At 44.2% G+C, this 20,703-nt stretch overlaps 1 protein-coding gene across 1 annotated transcript in view; it reads left to right on the top strand.

Moving 5' to 3' along the window:
• LOC142290248 (uroplakin-3b-like) overlaps nt 1-20,703 on the top strand; it is a 122,455-nt gene that overhangs the window by 75,326 nt on the left and 26,426 nt on the right. Inside the window, exons 3-4 of the mRNA XM_075334197.1 lie at nt 17,734-17,956; nt 18,751-18,827. Of these exons, the coding sequence (XP_075190312.1) occupies nt 17,734-17,956; nt 18,751-18,827 (300 nt within the window). The remainder of the gene's footprint in view (nt 1-17,733; nt 17,957-18,750; nt 18,828-20,703) is intronic.

Below are 20,703 nucleotides of genomic sequence, written 5' to 3'. Positions count from 1 at the left end.
GGACAGATGAGACAAAGATCAACCTGTACCAGAATGATGGGAAGAAAAAAGTTTGGAGAAGAAAGGGAACGGCACATGATCCAAGGCACACCACATCCTCTGTAAAACATGGTGGAGGCAACGTGATGGCATGGGCATGCATGGCTTTCAATGGCACTGGGTCACTTGTGTTTATTGATGACATAACAGCAGACAAGAGTAGCCAGATGAATTCTGAATTATACCGGGATATACTTTCAGCCCAGATTCAGCCAAATGCCGCAATGTTGATCGGACGGGGCTTCATAGTACAGATGGACAATGACCCCAAGCATACAGCCAAAGCTACCCAGGAGTTCATGAGTGCAAAAAAGTGGAACATTCTGTAATGGCCAAGTCAATCACCAGATCTTAACCCAATTGAGCATGCATTTCACTTGCTCAAATCCAGACTTAAGACAGAAAGACCCACAAACAAGCAATACCTGAAGGCTGCGGCTGTAAAGGCCTGGCAAAGCATTAAGAAGGAGGAAACCCAGCGTTTGGTGATGTCCATGGGTTCCAGACTTAAGGCAGTGATTGCCTCCAAAGGATTCACAACAAAATATTGAAAATAAAAATAATTTGTTTGGGTTTGGTTTATTTGTCCAATTACTTTTGACCTCCTAAAATGTGGAGTGTTTGTAAAGAAATGTGTACAATTCCTACAATTTCTATCAGATATTTTTGTTCAAACCTTCAAATTAAACGTTACAATCTGCACTTGAATTCTGTTGTAGAGATTTCATTTCAAATCCAATGTGGTGGCATGCAGAGCCCAACTCGCGAAAATTGTGTCACTGTCCAAATATTTCTGGACCTAAGTGTATAGGCTATAAATAGCAACTGTCAGTGGTTGCTATAGGAACAAAATAAACTTAGTGTAAGATAGGATAGATGGATAGAGAGAGACAGAAAAAGACAGACAGACAGAGAAAGACAGACTGGGAGAAAGACAGACTGGGAAAGAGACAGACGGGCAAATAGACAGAGCGGGGCAAAGACACAGAGCGGGCAAAGAGACAGAGTGGGAAAGAGACAGCCCTGGAGAGAGACAGCCCATGGAGAGAGACAGACCGGCAAAGAGAGAGCTCGGCAAAGACACAGCCCGACAAAGAGACACCTGGGCAAAGAGACAGCTGGGCAAAGAGACAGATGCCCAAAGAGACAGATGCCCAAAGAGACAGACGGGCAAAGAGACAGACCTGGAAAGAGACAGAGCGGGAAAGAGACAGAGCGGGAAAGAGACAGAGCGGGAAAGAGACAGCCCTGGAAAGAGACAGCCCAGTAAAGAGACAGCCCAGTAAAGAGACAGCCCTAGAAAGAGACAGCCCGGCAAAAAGACAGCCCTGGAACGAGACAGCCCTGGAAAGAGACAGACCGGGAAAGAGACAGACCGGGAAAGAGACAGACCGGGAAAGAGACAGACCGGGAAAGAGACAGACGGGCAAAGAGACAGACGGGCAAAGAGACAGACGGGCAAAGAGACAGACGGGCAAAGAGACAGACGGGCAAAGAGACAGACGGGCAAAGAGACAGCCGGGCAAAGATACAGATGCCCAAAGAGACAGAAGCCCAAAGAGACAGATGGGCAAAGAGACAGACCTGGAAAGAGACAGACCGTGAAAGAGACAGACTGGGAAAGAGACAGCTGGACAAAGACACAGACAGGCCAAGAGACAGAGAGAGAGAGAGAGAGAAAGACAGACAGATACAGAGATTGAGACAGATAGACTGATGCAAATACAGAGAGAGAGAAACAGACAGACAAGGAAAGAGACAGACAGCGAGATAGACAGACAGCAACACACAGACAGAGACTGGGAGAGAGACAGAGAGACAGTTACTATCCTATCCCGGGCAACGCCCGGGTACTACAGCTAGTTCCAAATAAAGGATTTTTCGCTGTGTTTGTTTCTTTACTTTCACTTACAGGTTAATCATGGAAGGTGTCTCGGGGAGACGCTAGTCATGATTAACCCTGTTATTACCTCGATAGCCACCGCACCTGGGCAATTCGGGATGAGCTGGGTAGAGTCCCGGGACTGCCGCATCTAAAGGATGCAGCAATTATGGGCGGCTGCCTGCTGATATTGTTAGGGTGGTGGGCTCCCCATAATGTGGTGCTCTCCATCCTGACAATATCAGCCTCCAGCCATGTGGCTTTATCTTGGCTGGTATCAAAATTGGGAGGAACCATTTTTTTTGTTTTAATTATTTATTTATTTATTTTACTGCACGATATAGACCCGCCCACCAGCGGCTGTGATTGGTTGCAGTGAGACAGCTGTCACTCATCGTGGGGGCGTGTCTGACTGCAACCAATCATGGGCGCCGGTGGGCGGGGAAGACAGGGAATACCTGATTGAATAAAGAAGCGGCAGCCATTTTCAAAAGAGGAAAAGCCGCCGGAGATTTGTGACAGCCCTGCAGCGAGGCGCCCGTGATTGGTGAGTAGGAAAGAGAGAGGGATTGTGCTGGTGACGAAGGACGCATGCAGATACGCAACATGCACACATACTTACTGTGAAAAGCCACGCTTTTGGTGATCGAATCGTTCTCGAACGGTAAGTCGAACTGCCAAACTTGAAGCAAATCGTTGGAGTTCGTCAAACGACTGGAACACTGCCCAATATCACTCGAACTTGAAATTGGCGAACCGTTCGACTCGAACATCGCTCAACTCTAGTCATGACATGGTTTTGATGTGATTTTTAGCCAGGAGATGCAGATTGGGTGCAAGTATATGCTGTATAAATTTCAGGTCAGTTTACCTGCGGTACCTGTGGTGTACTGTGGGAACCTCCAGCTGTGACTGCAAATAAACTGAGTGATGTCATCGCTGTTTGCTGTGGCTCGGTCAATCTCTGCCTGAAGCCACAGCGTGCGGACATATTCTATGTCCGTGTGCTGTGACTTCAGAATGTAAAAAACAACTAATCACAGATATTTGTGAATTAGAATACTACAAAGAAATCATAATTATATCCAATTTTTTTTCCTTTTTCCCTTATACTGGATACTTGACTGAAAATACTCCTTCTCATAAGCTACAAAAGGATGTGTATAAAACACACATGGAGTTCCATATTCATCTAATATATAAAGCTGAATGTGTGTGTGTATGTGTATGTGTGTGTATGTCTGGGATTGGCATCCGCACCGTCGCAGCTACAGCCACAAAATTTTGCACACTCACACTTCTGGACCCCGAGAGCGTCATAGGCTATGTTTCGAGGGGAAATTTTAACTCCGCTCTTTACAGTTATGCACCAAAAAACCAGCCTCCATTAAAGCGAATAGAGCTGGGAGCCACAGTGCAGCCAGAACTTCAGATGAATGCACAGCCACGCCCTTATATGGAATGTTGGCGTGTCACAATGCAGCCAGGGAAAGAGACAGACACAGACAGGGAAAGAGGCAGACACAGACAGGGTAAGAAACAGACATAAACAGGGTAAGAGACAGACACAAAGACAGACACAGAGAAAGAGACAGACTGACAGGGAAAGAGACAAACAGGGAAAGAGAGGGAAAGAGAGAGACAGGTTAAGGGACAGACATAGACAGGTAAAGAGACATACACAGACAAAGAGACAGAGACAGACACAGGGAAACAGACAGACAGGGAAAGAGGGAAAGAGACAGACAGGTAAAGAGACAGACAAAGAGACAGATACAGGGAAAGAGACGGAAAGAGACAGACAGGGATAGAGAGGGAAACAGACAGACAGGGAAAGAGGGAAAGAGACAGACAGGGAAAGAGACAGACAGGGAAAGTGACAGATAGACAGACGGAAAGAGATTGAGACAGACGGAGAAAGAGACAGACAGTCAGAGACAGACAGACAAAGAGACAGACAGACAAAGAGAGAGAGAGAGACAGAGAGATATATACAGAGGGGGAGACAGACAGAGAATGGGAGAGAAACAGAGAGACAGTTACTATCCCGGGCGTTAATACATTCTATTTATACATTCTATCCCGGGAATGTTAATACATTCTATTTTGTTAACAACAGTTATTAACCCGGGCGAAGCCAGGTAGTACAGCTAGTAAATATATATAGATTTTATTAGATAAAAAAAAGGCATACATAAATTTACCATATTTTTCGTTTTATAAAACGTACCCCAAATTTAGAGGAAAAAAAAAAGGAAAAAAAAAACCATGATGTCCATTTTATAATCCAGTGGTCACAGGAGGCAGGGGCAGTGCTGGAGTAGGCGATGCTGTGGGTGGTGCAGAGGGGGGGTCTAGATACTTACTCACTGCGAGCTGTGGCGCTGATCTATCTTAGAGCTGCAGGCTCTTCTCTTTGGTGGAGCACCGGGCTCTGCTCCGTCTTGGGGCACGGGCTCTTCTCTGCGCTGGGGCTTCAAAGAAATGGAGGCCAGAGTCGTCCCCCGCACTAATGAGAGCTTGAGCTGTGCAGATGCACGCCGCTGGCCGCACAGATCTACGCTGACGGTTGCACAAATGCCCGCCGCCGCCGCAGGCCACACAGATGCCTGCCGCAGCAGGCTGCATAAATACCGTCCGCACAGATCCCTGCAGCCCCGGCACACAGCAGAACAGTATTGCCCCTACCTCCATCATCCCCCAGTAAGCTACATTCGGATTTTAAGATGCCCCCCTCATTTTCCTCCCACAGCAAATACAGTAAATACTATAAAAAGTCATCAGGCAATAATATAAAGTACATGGAGGACTCTAATATAGTGTCCCCTCTGATCTGTGGCAGCATACAGAAAAAAGGAATAAGATAGAATTTCCATATAATCATAAAGTGCATGCTCATTAACAGGAATCACCATGAATGCTCATTAGTAAGCATCACTATGAGTCAGCCATTAGTGCAAGTAAAACAGACACACCCAGTGGCGTAACTACCGCGGTCGCAGCGGTCGCGATCGCGACCGGGCCCGGGCGGTTTGGGGCCCGCGGGGACCCGGCAGATCAGCAGCCAGCTCCTCTCAGTGAGAGAGAAGCTGCGCTGATCTATCACAGTGCGCGCGCCCACTATATGACCCGCTGCCGCCCCCGACACCGGGCCCTCCTGCCCGATGTCAGCGGCGGCACCGGGGCCCCCCTCCCCCGTCACCGCGCACAGTAATAATGAAGCAAAGAGCGGCCGGCGCCGCTCTGCATCATCATTCTGCCCCTGTGCGGTGACGTCACTCCTGTGCGACTGCTGTGCTGAGTGCACAGAGCGCAGGGAGGGAGGACGCCGACCGCAGCACCGGGAGGACGAGCAGCAGTGGAAGGAGGAGAGCAGGGACTCGGGAGTACAGCATCAGTGGAACAAGGAGACGTCAGGACAGAGCAGCAGTGGAAGGAGGAGAGCGGTGAGTACTTGTTTTTTTTTTTTATATATATATGAGTACACGGTGGTCAGAGGCCTGGAGTGGGGAGGCTGCATTATACTGTACATGGAGGCCTGGGGTGGGAAGGCTGGATGATACTGTACATGGAGGCCTGGGGTGGGGAGGCTGCATCTGTACATGGAGGCCTGGGGTGGGGAGGCTGCCTGATACTGTACAAGGAGGCCTGGGGTGGGGAGGCTGCCTGATACTGTACAAGGAGGCCTGGGGTGGGGAGGCTGCATGATACTGTACATGGAGGCCTGGGGTGGGGAGGCTGCCTGATACTGTACAAGGAGGCCTGGGGTGGGGAGGCTGCATGATACTGTACATGGAGGCCTGGGGTGGGAAGGCTGGATGATACTGTACATGGAGGCCTGGGGTGGGGAGGCTGCATCTGTACATGGAGGCCTGGGGTGGGGAGGCTGCCTGATACTGTACATGGAGGCCTGGGGTGGGGAGGCTGCATGATACTGTACATGGAGGCTTGGGGTGGGGAGGCTGCATGATACTGTACATGGAGGCCTGGGGTGGGGAGGCTGCATGATACTGTACATGGAGGCCTGGGGTGGGGAGGCTGCATGATACTGTACATGGAGGCCTGGGGTGGGAAGGCTGGATGATACTGTACATGGAGGCCTGGGGTGTGGAGGCTGCCTGATACTGTACAAGGAGGCCTGGGGTGGGGAGGCTGCATGATACTGTGCATGGAGGCCTGGGGAGGCTGCATTATACTGTACATGGAGGCCTGGGGAGACTCCATTATACTGTACATGGAGGCCTGGGGAGGCTGGCAGCATTATTATACATGGAGGCCTGGGGAGGCTGGCTGCATTATTATACATGGAGGCCTGGGGAGGCTGGCTGCATTATTATACATGGAGGTCTGGGGAGGCTGGCTGCATTATTATACATGGAGGCCTGGGGAGGCTGGCTGCATTATTATACATGGAGGCCTGGGGAGGCTGGCTGCATTATTATACATGGAGGCCTGGGGAGGCTGGCTGCATTATTATACATGGAGGCCTGGGGAGGCTGGCTGCATTATTATACATGGAGGCCTGGGGAGGCTGGCTGCTATATTATACATGGAGGCCTGGGAGGCTGGCTGCTATATTATACATGGAGGCCTGGAGAGGTTGGCTGCATTATTATATATGGAGGCCTGGTGAGGCTGCATAATAAACATGAAGGACACCTTATACATTGAATATAGAGGTGTAATATACATAGAGGTCTATGAGGCTGCATTATACTGGAGGTCTATAGGGCTGCATTAAAATGGAGGTCGGGGGGGGGCTGTATAATACAAAATGAAGGGACACCTTATACATGGAATATAGGGGTGAATTATACATGGAGGAGTATGGGGCTGCATAATACCATCTGAAGTTTTATGGGGTTGTGTTATAATACATATAGGACTATGGGGGCTGCATTATAATATATGGAGGACTATGGAGGCTACCTTATACATGGACTATGGAAGTGCATTATAAAACATGGAGGACTATGTGGTGCAGTATAATATATGGAGAACTATGGGGTGAATTTGAATACATGGAGAACTATGGGAAATGCATTATAATTGAAGGGCTACTTTATACATGGAGGATTATGGGGGTGCATTATAATATATAGAGGGCTATGTATCTGCATTCTAATATATGAAGGGTTATGTGAGACCCTTTATACAATTATTTGGAAGGCTATGTGGGGGCTGTTATAGTATTTTGAGAACTTTATACAGGGGGGACAAAGATACAAGTATGGGATGGAAATGTTTTGTGCTGAGGGAAAAAGGCTCTTTCCCTCAGCAGCCAACTTTCCCATGCTCTGCTATACATCTCTCAGCACCCAGCTTTCCCATGTTCTGATATACATCTCTCAGCACCCAGCTTTCTCATGCTCTGATATGGGAAAGCTGGGTGCTGAGGACAAGATAAATATCAGAACATAGGAAAGCTGGGTGCTGATAGAGGGATTTCAGGGTGCTGTGGGTGAGAGCCAAGTGTCAGCATCATTATCCTGTACCCCGAGTGTCAGTGTCATTATCCCTTACCCCATACCTCCCAACCGTCCCGGATACAGCGGGACTTTCACGCTTTACGTTGTTTGTCCCGTTGCCACGATCGGGACGGCTGGCTCCCGGGCTCCGCCCACCCACTCTCTCTCCGCCTCCCTGCTTTTCCCTCCTACCATCCCAGTAGACGTGGCATAACAGAGAGGAGCGCTGCCTGTGCTGCTGCTGGTACAGTAAAATCTCCCCAGCGCTGATTTCCCTACCTCCCCCCCCCTCACTCCCGGCCGGAGCCTCTCTGTGCGGTCGGCCGGCCGCCTGTCTGTGCGGTCGGCCGGCCGCCTGTCTGTGCGGGCGCCCCCCGGCTGCCTGTCTGTGCGGGCGCCCCCCGGCCGCCTGTCTGTGCGGGCGCCCCCCTGCCGCCTGTCTGTGCGGGCGCCCCCCTGCCGCCTGTCTGTGAAGGCGACCGGCCACCTCACTGTGTGGGCGACCGGCCGCCTCACTGTGGCTCCCTGCGTGTCCATGCTGGAGGCCCTCCGGCTGCCTGCGTGTCCATGCTGGAGGCCCGCCGGCTGCCTGCGTGTCCATGCTGGAGGCCCGCCGGCTGCCTGCGTGTCCATGCTGGAGGCCCGCCGGCTTCCTGCGTGTCCATGCTGAATGGGTGTGGATGGGGAGTGGATATGGGCGTGACTGTGAAATGGGTGTGGTTAGGGGGCGTGGCCTAAAAATTTGCCGCGGCGCGTTCTTTAAGAGTTGGGAGGTATGCCTTACCCCAAGTGTCTGTGTATGTGGAGGGGGGGCCCAGGTCTAAACTTTGCACCGGGGCCCATCCAACTCTAGTTACGCCACTGGACACACCAGTACTCATCCAGATAAGCCTCATTATATAAGTAAGATAATCTTATGGCAAACAGCCTATCAATTATTTGTAGATTGCTTTCCCATGGATGCGGTGTGGCTATGTAGGTGCCATACTGTATGTCAGGAGGAAGGACACACAACTCCCTACTCCCGGACACACGTGTCGTGTTAACTTCCTCAGCAGGGGGAGAGCGATGTACAGTTAGGTCCAGAAATATTTGGACAGTGACACAAGTTTTGTTATTTTAGCTGTTTACAAAAACATGTTCAGAAATACAATTATATATATATATAATATGGGCTGAAAGTGCACACTCCCAGCTGCAATATGAGAGTTTTCACATCCAAATCGGAGAAAGGGTTTAGGAATCATAGCTCTGTAATGCATAGCCTCCTCTTTTTCAAGGGACCAAAAGTAATTGGACAAGGGACTCTAAGGGCTGCAATTAACTCTGAAGGTGTCTCCCTCATTAACCTGTAATCAATGAAGTAGTTAAAAGGTCTGGGGTTGATTACAGGTGTGTGGTTTTGCATTTGGAAGCTGTTGCTGTGACCAGACAACATGCGGTCTAAGGAACTCTCAATTGAGGTCAAGCAGAACATCCTGAGGCTGAAAAAAAAGAAAAAATCCATCAGAGAGATAGCAGACATGCTTGGAGTAGCAAAATCAACAGTCGGGTACATTCTGAGAAAAAAGGAATTGACTGGTGAGCTTGGGAACTCAAAGAGGCCTGGGCGTCCACAGATGACAACAGTGGTGGATGATCGCCGCATACTTTCTTTGGGGAAGAAGAACCCGTTCACAACATCAACTGAAGTCCAGAACACTCTCACTGAAGTAGGTGTATCTGTCTCTAAGTCAACAGTAAAGAGAAGACTCCATGAAAGTAAATACAAAGGGTTCACATCTAGATGCAAACCATTCATCAATTCCAAAAATAGACAGGCCAGAGTTAAATTTGCTGAAAAACACCTCATGAAGCCAGCTCAGTTCTGGAAAAGTATTCTATGGACAGATGAGACAAAGATCAACCTGTACCAGAATGATGGGAAGAAAAAAGTTTGGAGAAGAAAGGGAACGGCACATGATCCAAGGTACACCACATCCTCTGTAAAACATGGTGGAGGCAACGTGATGGCATGGGCATGCATGGCTTTCAATGGCACTGGGTCACTTGTGTTTATTGATGACATAACAGCAGACAAGAGTAGCCAGATGAATTCTGAAGTGTACCGGGATATACTTTCAGCCCAGATCCAGCCAAATGCCGCAAAGTTGATCGGACGGCGCTTCATAGTACAGATGGACAATGACCCCAAGCATACAGCCAAAGCTACCCAGGAGTTCATGAGTGCAAAAAAGTGGAACATTCTGCAATGGCCAAGTCAATCACCAGATCTTAACCCAATTGAGCATGCATTTCACTTGCTCAAATCCAGACTTAAGACGGAAAGACCAACAAACAAGCAAGACCTGAAGGCTGCGGCTGTAAAGGCCTGGCAAAGCATTAAGAAGGAGGAAACCCAGCGTTTGGTGATGTCCATGGGTTCCAGACTTAAGGCAGTGATTGCCTCCAAAGGATTCGCAACAAAATATTGAAAATAAAAATATTTTGTTTGGGTTTGGTTTATTTGTCCAATTACTTTTGACCTCCTAATATGTGGAGTGTTTGTAAAGAAATGTGTACAATTCCTACAATTTCTATCAGATATTTTTGTTCAAACCTTCAAATTAAACGTTACAATCTGCACTTGAATTCTGTTGTAGAGATTTCATTTCAAATCCAATGTGGTGGCATGCAGAGCCCAACTCGCGAAAATTGTGTCACTGTCCAAATATTTCTGGACCTAACTGTACGTCATGCCAACCATGCCCCTGTATATATATAGTACTATATTAACAAATTCCGATTACTAAAGTGTCTCCAGGTGGCGATCATCTGCCTCAATAGGCGCATGCAATGCAGAGGACACCCAGAAGAAGTAAACAAACATACGGTGGCATTCCAGTTATGATGTGCACACTCAAGGAGAAATCTCCCAATGACGTCATGGAGCATGCACATGATACCATCGGATGCCACTGGGTGTATGCACCTGGAAATGTCAACTGTGGCGCACGCGCACAACAGACAGCCGCCAAGCTGCAGCACAGAACTTACAGCTCTTATTAAGGCCTCTTTCACACGTATATGCCTCCGGTACGTGTTTGGCAGTTTTCTTATGTACCGGAGACACGTACACAAGTAGACCTATGGATTTCTATGGTTTTGGACACACATAAATATTTTGAAACAGAACGTGTGTCTGTTCTGTACTTATGTGTGTCTTTGTGCTCCACACGCTGACATGTCCGTTTTCTCTCCGGCATCACGGGTGTCACACGGAACGCAAATGTGTCATCACACGTAATGCAAATGGACCACAGGTATGTGTTCCATGTGACATGCACCGGAGAAAAAACATATGTCTGTGTGAGAAGAAAACAAAACATTACTCACCTTTTCCAGCCCTGCAGTCTCTGCCGCTGCTGTTACTTGCTTCCGACCGCCACTCATTATGCTCATTGCATATTCACTTCACTGCGGCCGGAAGCAGCAGCAGCGGGGAGTCGGCAGGACCGGAGACCGAAGATCAGCACCACGGACAGCGACGCCTGAGACAGGTGAGTAGAAAGTTCCCGTTCTCCATGTGTTATCATGGATAACACACGGGGAACTCACGTGTGCCATACATACAGCACACCGAGGGAAAAATACACCTCTGACACGTCCATGAAAAATGTGCGCGTTTTTCAGGGACGTGTGAAAGAGGCCTAAGGCTGCTTTCACACCTCCGGTTTTTGCTATGCGGCACAATCCGGCACTTTGCAGGAAAATCGCAACCGTATTTTTTTGCTGCCGGTTGCGATTTTCCTGCATAGACTTTAATTAGTGCCGCATTGTGCCGCATGGCCTTGCGTTCCGTCCGGTTTTTGCCGCATGCGGCAGATTTAGCCGATGCGGCGGCCGGATGGAACGTTGCCTGGCACGTTTTTTCGTGCGGCAAAAAAATATGCGGCGCATTTTTCAATGCATGTCTATGGCGGCCGGATGCGGCGCGATGCGGCAATAACCGCATCCGGCCGCCGCATGCGGTTTTTGCCACTGCGCATGCTCAGTAGCATGCCGCAAACGGCAAAAACCGGACTGGCCGCAAAGGAAAAACTTATGCAAAGGATGCGGTGTTTTCACCGCATCCGTTGCATAGCTTGCACAGCCGGATTGAGCCGCAGAGCTCAAGCCGGATGTGTGAAAGTAGCCTAATACAGTATTCCTAACCACTGAACAGAAAACAGCAAATGGGTATGTCACATTGTATGAGATATAATACACAGTACAAGCAGTCATACATGTTGAACAAAGCATATCTGTAAGATACAAACAATCAAAGACAATTTCATGAATAATGGAAGTTGTGATATAACAATGTCTAATAACATATAACCAAATATTCAATACAGGCAGTTGCTAAGAAATCCACAGTAAATGAGTGTGTGTGTATCATCTGCATTCTCATTGTAACATATATGTAGATATATATAGAAAATAATAGTAACCCCTATGTCCATCAACATATATTATTTATATTACATCATGTACCAAACTGTTACAATGACTAACAAGATAGATACCGTCAATTAGCTGGGCAAAAGGGGTTCAGAATGCAGAAGAATATACACAATACACCCATATCATTAAGAAACGATTACGGATCTTAATATTGATTTACACTACTTATGGTACATAACAAGTGCCTTGCGAAAGTATTCGGCCCCCTTGAATTTTTTAACCTTTTCCCACATTTCAGGCTTCAAACATAAAGATAACAATTTTAATGTTATGGTGAAGAATCAAGAACAAGTGGGACACAATTGTGAAATTGAACGAAATTTATTGCTGACTTTAAACTTTTTTAAAAAATAAATAACTGGAAAGTGGGGCGTACAATATTATTCGTCCCCTTTACTTTCAGTGCAGTAAACTCACTCCAGAAGTTCATTGAGGATCTCAGAATGATCCAATGTTGTCCTAAATGACTGATGATGATAAATATAAGCCACCTGTGTGTAATCAAGTCTCCGTATAAATGCACCTGCTCTGTGATAGTCTCAGTGTTCTGTTTAAAGCGCACATAGCGTCATGAAAACACAAAGATTAGTCATAAGTGGGGGTCACATAGACGCCTTCCATTACTAATCTAGAGCTTACTGGCAGATGTGAGCTGTCATTAACCCCTGATATTACCCCGATTGCCACCGCACCAGGGCAATTGGGATGAGCTAGGTAATGTGCCAGGATTAATAGCAACGAAATTAAAGAAACAGTGGACAATCATTTTAAATAGCTAGGCCACTCCCCATATATACACATACTTTAAACCAAAACAAACATAAATGAGGAGTTTAAATGACCAGAATGTCTTAACCCCACCAAGAAAAAATTATGATATTCCAAAACTTGTCTACAAATAACAATAATTTTTATTTAGAAAATTACAAAGACAATACAGTACATTGAAAATCATTCTACGTGGGGTTAAAAATAAGAGCACTCCAATTACATCATATATTATACATATGAAAAAGACAAGAAAATTGTGGGAACACCAAAAATAAGCCCTAAGAATAGGACAGCACCCTGGCACCTGAGGTCAAACACACAGGATAACATAAGGGGTTAAAGTCCACGTATATACTAAGGATGTGGTAAAGTTGTCAAAATCAGAACGGATTACCCTTAATGCCTACATTCAGTCACTAGGTGGCGCTAAAACCGCCCATAATCTATACGGTGTGACCTTCTGGCATATATAATATACAACTATAACAACCATCATCCGGACTTACCGATATTAATAAAAGGTGTTCAGTGCTGATGTCAGGGTGCGTCCAACCCCGACGTACGTTTCAAATTGATCTTCCTTGCATTTCGGATATCTGCGGGTTCGCCCATCACTTTTCACCAGGTGAAAATTTGCCAGTTTTTCTTTTTTTTATTCCCACCGCTTCCCTGATTATTTTGTACTTTTTTAAATCTATTATAATCTAATATAATTGTAGACATATGAGAATATTTATTTTGTGCATAATTATGGTCTTTTCCAAGGAGTCATTGCTCAAAAGATTCTCTACGGGTGTGTATATAGGCTGCTCTTCCTTTTTACTTTGTGAGTGACGCTCCATTGTTAAAGGATAAGAATGAACATGAAATAAAATAAACATAAAATAAAAATGCCCATAACACTGTAACCATATGGCGGATTATAAACATGAAAAAAGCTTAGGAAGCAGTAGGAGTAAAAATGACTGTAAGAACTGGCGACTTCTAACCTGGTGACAGGTCCTTATTAAAAAATATGACATTTTTTGATGACAGCATCTCTTTAAGTCTATATATATATATATATATATATATATATACACACACACACATACATATATACATATATATACATATACATATATAAATATATATATATATATATATATATATATATATATATATATATATACACACAGTGCTGGCCAAAAGTATTGGCACCCCTGCAATTCTGTCAGATAATACTCAGTTTCTTCTTGAAAATGATTGCAATCACAAATTGTTTGGTATTATTATCTTCAATTATTTTGCTTGCAATGAAAAAACACAAAAGAGAATGAAACAAAAATCAAATCATTGATCATTTCACACAAAACTCCAAAAATGTGCCAGACAAAAGTATTGCCACCCTTAGCCTAATACTTGGTTGCACAACCTTTAGCCAAAATAACTGCAAACAACCGCTTCCGGTAACCATCACTGAGTTTCTTACAATGCTCTGCTGGAATTTTAGACCATTCTTCTTTGGCAAACTGCTCCAGGTCCCTGAGATTTGAAGGGTGCCTTCTCCAAACTGCCATTTTGAGATCTCTCCACAGGTGTTCTATGGGATTCAGGTCTGGACTCATTGTTGGCCACTTTAGTAGTCTCCAGTGCTTTCTATCAAACCATTTTCTAGTGCTTTTTGAAGTGTATTTTGTTTCATTGTCCTGCTGGAAGACCCATGACCTCTTAGGGAGACCCAGCTTTCTCACACTGGGCCCTACATTATGCTGCAAAATTTGACGGTCCCCCGAGGAAGTCATTTGCATGAAACACGTGTTGGGACTGCTCCCCTTGTGTCCCCGCATGTGCCCTTACTTACTCTGCTGGCTATCCTGAATGTTTTCACTTGATGACCCAGCGCTCACCACTGTGGGGAATTAAGTGTACCACCTATATCATTGTATGTACCTTTGCAACATGCGGCTTCACATGGGGATTTAATCGCCTCTCTCTGTCTTAACCTGCTCTTAAAACACTGTTATTGTCTATACCCCTGTTATATTTTGTGTCTGACCAATTAAAAATAAAAAAACTTTTTTATGTGCACTAGCGCTGTTGATTGGTGACTATGTGATTATGGGGTATAGTGTTCATTAGGCAAATTTAAAGACTTCTGTCTCCGTTTTCATATATATGCTTTTTGAAGTTGTTGCCTTTTATCTTTGATGAAGTTCATATATACTGCCCTATGTTTTCCAAAATTTGTTGGTAGTCTTCCGACTTCATAATGCCATGCACACGGTCATGCAGTCCAGTGCCAGAGGCAGCAAAGCAACCCCAAAACATCAGGGAACCTCCGCCATGTTTGACTGTAGGGGCCGTGTTCTTTTCTTTGAATGCCTCATTTTTTTTTCCTGTAAACTCTATGTTGATGAATTTTCCCAAAAAGCTCTACTTTTGTCTCATCTGACCAGAGAACATTCTTCCAAAATGTTTTAGGCTTTTTCAGGTAAGTTTTGGCAAACTCTAGCCTGGCTTTTTTATGTCCCGGGGTAAGAAGTGGTGTCTTCCTGAGTATCCTACCATACAGTCCCTTTTCATTCAGACACCGACGGATAGTACGGGTTGACACTGTTGTACCCTCGGACTGCAAGGCAGCTTGAACTTGTTTGGATGTTAGTCAAGGTTCTTTATCCACCATTCGCACAATCTTGCATTGAAATCTCTCGTCATTTTTTCTTTTCCTTCCACAGCTAAGGAGGTTAGCGACAGTACCATGGGCTTTAAACTTCTTGATGACACTGTGCAGTGTAGACAAAGGAACTTTCAGGTCTTTGGAGATGGACTTCTAGCCTTGAGATTGCTCATGCTTCCTTTGGGTTCTCTAGTCCTCAGACTGTTCTTTGGTCTTCTTTCTTTTCTCCATGCTCAATGTGGTACACAAAAGGACACAGGACAGAGGTTGAGTCAACTTTAATCCATGTCAACTGGCTGCAAGTGTGATTTAGTTATTGCCAACACCTGTTAGGTGCCACAGGTAAGTTACCGCTGCTGTTAATTACACAAATTAGAGAAGCATCACATGATTTTTCAAACAGTGCCAATACTTTTGTCCACCCCCTTTTTTATGTTTGGTGTGGAATTATATCCAATTTGGCTTTATGACAAATGTTTTATTTTTTTTTCATTGAAGACAAATTAAATGACGATAATACCAAAGAATGTGTGATTGCAATCATTTTCAAGAAGAAACTGAGTATTATCTGACAGAATTGCAGGGGTGCCAATACTTTTGGCCAGCACTGTAATATATATATATATATATATATATATATATATATATATATATATATATACAGTTAGGTCCAGAAATATTTGGACAGTGACACAATTTTCGCGAGTTGCGCTCTGCATGCCACCACATTGGATTTGAAATGAAACCTCTACAACAGAATTCAAGTGCAGATTGTAACGTTTAATTTGAAGGTTTGAACAAAAATATCTGATAGAAATTGTAGGAATTGTACACATTTCTTTACAAACACTCCACATTTTAGGAGGTCAAAAGTAATTGGACAAATAAACCAAACCCAAACAAAATATTTTTATTTTCAATATTTTGTTGCGAATCCTTTGGAGGCAATCACTGCCTTAAGTCTGGAACCCATGGACATCACCAAACGCTGGGTTTCCTCCTTCGTAATGCTTTGCCAGGCCTTTACAGCCGCAGCCTTCAGGTCTTGCTTGTTTGTGGGTCTTTCTGTCTTAAGTCTGGATTTGAGCAAGTGAAATGCATGCTCAATTGGGTTAAGATCTGGCGATTGACTTGGCCATTGCAGAATGTTCCACTTTTTTGCACTCATGAACTCCTGGGTAGCTTTGGCTGTATGCTTGGGGTCAATGTCCATCTGTACTATGAAGCGCCGTCCGATCAACATTGCGGCATTTGGCTGAATCTGGGCTGAAAGTATATCCCGGTACACTGCAGAATTCATCCGGCTACTCTTGTCTGCTGTTATGTCATCAATAAACACAAGTGACCCAGTGCCATTGAAAGCCATGCATGCCCATGCCATCACGTTGCCTCCACCATGTTTTACAGAGGATGTGGTGTGCCTTGGATCATGTGCCGGTCCCTTTCTTCTCCAAACTGTTTTCTTCCCATCATTCTGGTACAGGTTGATCTTTGTCTCATCTGTCCATAGAATACATTTCCAGAACTGAGCTGGCTTCATGAGGTGTTTTTCAGCAAATTTAACTCTGGCCTGTCTATTTTTGGAATTGATGAATGGTTTGCATCTAGATGTGAACCCTTTGTATTTACTTTCATGGAGTCTTCTCTTTACTGTTGACTTAGAGACAGATACACCTACTTCCCTGAGAGTGTTCTGGACTTCAGTTGATGTTGTGAATGGGTTCTTCTTCACCAAAGAAAGTATGCGGCGATCATCCACCACTGTTGTCATCCGTGGACGCCCAGACCTTTTTGAGTTCCCAAGCTCACCAGTCAATTCCTTTTTTCTCAGAATGTACCCGACTGTTGATTTTGCTACTCCAAGCATGTCTGCTATCTCTCTGATGGATTTTTTTCTTTTTTTTCAGCCTCAGGATGTTCTGCTTCACCTCAATTGAGAGTTCCTTAGACCGCATGTTGTCTGGTCACAGCAACAGCTTCCAAATGCAAAACCACACACCTGTAATCAACCCCAGACCTTTTAACTACTTCATTGATTACAGGTTAACGAGGGAGACGCCTTCAGAGTTAATTGCAGCCCTTAGAGTCCCTTGTCCAATTACTTTTGGTCCCTTGAAAAAGAGGAGGCTATGCATTACAGAGCTATGATTCCTAAACCCTTTCTCCGATTTGGATGTGAAAACTCTCATATTGCAGCTGGGAGTGTGCACTTTCAGCCCATATTATATATATAATTGTATTTCTGAACATGTTTTTGTAAACAGCTAAAATAGCAAAACTTGTGTCACTGTCCAAATATTTCTGGACCTAACTGTATATATATATATATATATATATATATGTAAACTGGCTATGACAACATTAATTATTCGTTCAAATAGACTACAAACAAAGCTAACTGGTTTCTTATCTTGCAATTGTTTTTACAGCATTTTCTGCCCTAAATGATTCAGATTTTGGTACTCCAGTTCCATATTCTGCATACAAAAATGGCAGTTCTGAATATTATCATACTCTTCTTGTCTCTGCTGGAAAATATCCATGTTCAAATAGTCAACCGGCCTCTGATAAATTGATCCAAATTGGTGCAACGTCATCATGTGCATCAATTCAGTTCTGCAATGGAGAATTAAATAACAACTATACATACAGGTAGGAACAATGTTAATATATTCATTTTTATGATTTTCAACTCTTCAGTAGGATACAAGATTCTTACAGAGCTCAATTTGTCATTAAAAGTTGATTTCTAGCAACCCCAATGGAAAAGTTGCCAGCATAATTGTAAAATCATCGTTTTAAAATCAATGTTGCCACATATTCTAATTATGGTGAAATGCTCGGCACTTGTGCATTATTTACGGTGCTCAGGTAAGATCCAATACTGTAATAGAAACACAACTAGGCACTCCGATATGATGCAAAGCAAAAATGGAATTATGTAGAATAGTGGATTATGTAGAAATCCTGGGTTTTGGATATCTTCATATAACTCTTATATACTCTTAATACTCATAATAGTTTATAATCTTGTCCATAACACACCGAATCCAGTATATGAAGACATTTCGGTCATATAATTCAACCTTTATCAGTTCACATGATGTCATGCCGGGAAGAGGGAACACCTCTTCCAGGCATGACAACATGTGATCTGTTGGGATCCTATCTAATTTTTGGCACCATGTAAATCTTGTCAATGTCTTCATATGGACACCATACATACGGTTGTGTAAATGATGCCTTAAGATGACAAACTAAGCATTATTCTTTACACTATGTGGGAATGCAAATATGTCCGAAGACATGTGGGGAGTCTCGGAGGAGTTAGTAAGTGTATAAAGCCATAACTATTCTGATCTTCATGTTCAGATATGTTAATGACTCCTTACACAGGAAATAAAATGACTAATATGTAATAACGAATATGCCTTTTTACAATTCAGGGTGAGATTTGTTCTGCTGGACAACATGGGAGTGTATAACAAAACACAATGGTCAGAAGAAATTAAACTACAGAAAGGTACAGTTATTCAGTGCCCCACCCTCTTTTTATTATATATTGGTTACTAATTCGATTCTAGTCGTGATCCTAATATCATTTCACATTTTAAAACTCTCTAGTGAATGAATATTGACTCTATCCATATGATGGGGACAACTTACTGATCGCTTGAGGGGCTATGGCAGGATTCCAACATAGGGGCTCAGCCCTATCTAAATGGAGCAGACGTCAGGCATGTGCACCTCTACCTTATGTATTAGCAATCGGACAGTGGGAGAAAGCAAAGTATAGTTCTCAGCTATTCAAAGGGGATGACTTTAAATTCTGGAAAAATCCCTTTAAAGGGTTGTCTCTGGCAAACAATTTAGTCATGTGCTCCATTGGAAAAAAGGGATTGAGTTTAAAGGCGAATCAGCCACTACAACAAGCAGCTCTTAGGGATCATTCAGACAAGGGTATTTTACATTTGCTGCACGTGTAAAAATTCAACAGCATACTACACTGTGTGCAGAATTATTAGGCAAGTTGTATTTTGAGGATTTTTTTCATTATTGATCAACAACTATGTTCTCAATCAACCCAAAAGACTCATAAATATTAAAGCTTAATCTTTTTGGAAGTTGGGGTGGTTTTTTTTTTAGATTTGGCTATCTTAGAAGGATATCTGTTTGTGAAGGTAACTATTACTGTGTAGAATTATTAGGCAACTTAATAAAAAACAAATATATTCCCATCTAACTTGTTTATTTTCACAATGTAAATCAATATAACTGAACAAAATTTAGAAATAAACATTTCTAAAATGGAAAAACAAAACCCCAAAAAATTAGTGACCAATATAGCCACCTTTCTTTATGATGAAACTCAACAGTCTACCAACCATAGATTCTGTCAGTTGCTTGATCTGTTTACGATCAACATTGCATGCAGCAGCCACCACAGCCTCCCAGACACTGTTCCGAGAGGTGTACTGTTTTCCCTCCCTGTAGATCTGACATTTTATGAGGGACCACAGGTTCTCTATGGAGTTTAGATCATGTGAACAAGGGGGCCATGTCAATTCTTTTTTCATCTTTTAGACCTTTACTGGTCAGCCACGCTGTGGAGTAGTTGGATGCATGTGGTGGAGCATTGTCCTGTATGATAATCATGTTTTTCTTGAACGATACCGACTTCTTCCTTTACCACTGCTTGAAGAAGTTTTCTTCCAGAAACTGGCAGTAGGTCTGGGAGTTGAGCTTCACTCCATCCACAATCCAAAAAGGTCCGACAAGTTCATCTTTGATGATACCAGCCCATACCAGTAACCCATGTCCACCTTTCTGGCGTCTGAGTCAGAGTGGAACTCTCTGCCCTTTACTGATCCAGCCTCTGGCCCATCTATCTGGCCCATCAAGAGTCACTCTCATTTCATCAGTCCATAAAACCTTTGAAAAATCAGTCTTAAGATATTTCTTGGCCCAGTCTTGATGTTTTATCTTATGTTTCTTGTTCAAAGGTGGTCGTTTTTCAGCCTTCCTTACCTTGGCCATATCCCTGAGTATGGCACACCTTGTGCTTTTTGATACTCCAATAATGTTGCAGCTCTGAAATATGGCCAAAGTGGTGGCAAATGGCATCTTGGCAGCCTCACGCTTGATCTTCCTCAATTCATGGGCAGTTATTTTGCACTTTTTTTTGCCCAACACGCTTCTTGTGACCTTGTTGGCTATTTGCCATGAAACTCTTGATTGTTCGGTGATCACGCTTCAAAAGTTTGGCAATTTCAAGACTACTGCATCCCTCTGCAAGACATCTCACAATTTTGGACTTTTCAGAGCCCGTCAAATTTCTCTTCTGACCTATGTTGCCAAAGGAAAGGAAGTTGCCTACTAATTAAGCACACCTTATATAG

This window comes from Anomaloglossus baeobatrachus, chromosome 2, assembly GCF_048569485.1.
Source record: "Anomaloglossus baeobatrachus isolate aAnoBae1 chromosome 2, aAnoBae1.hap1, whole genome shotgun sequence".
NCBI classification, from domain to species: Eukaryota; Metazoa; Chordata; class Amphibia; order Anura; family Aromobatidae; genus Anomaloglossus; species Anomaloglossus baeobatrachus.
This window is presented reverse-complemented; position numbering and strand designations above follow the sequence as displayed.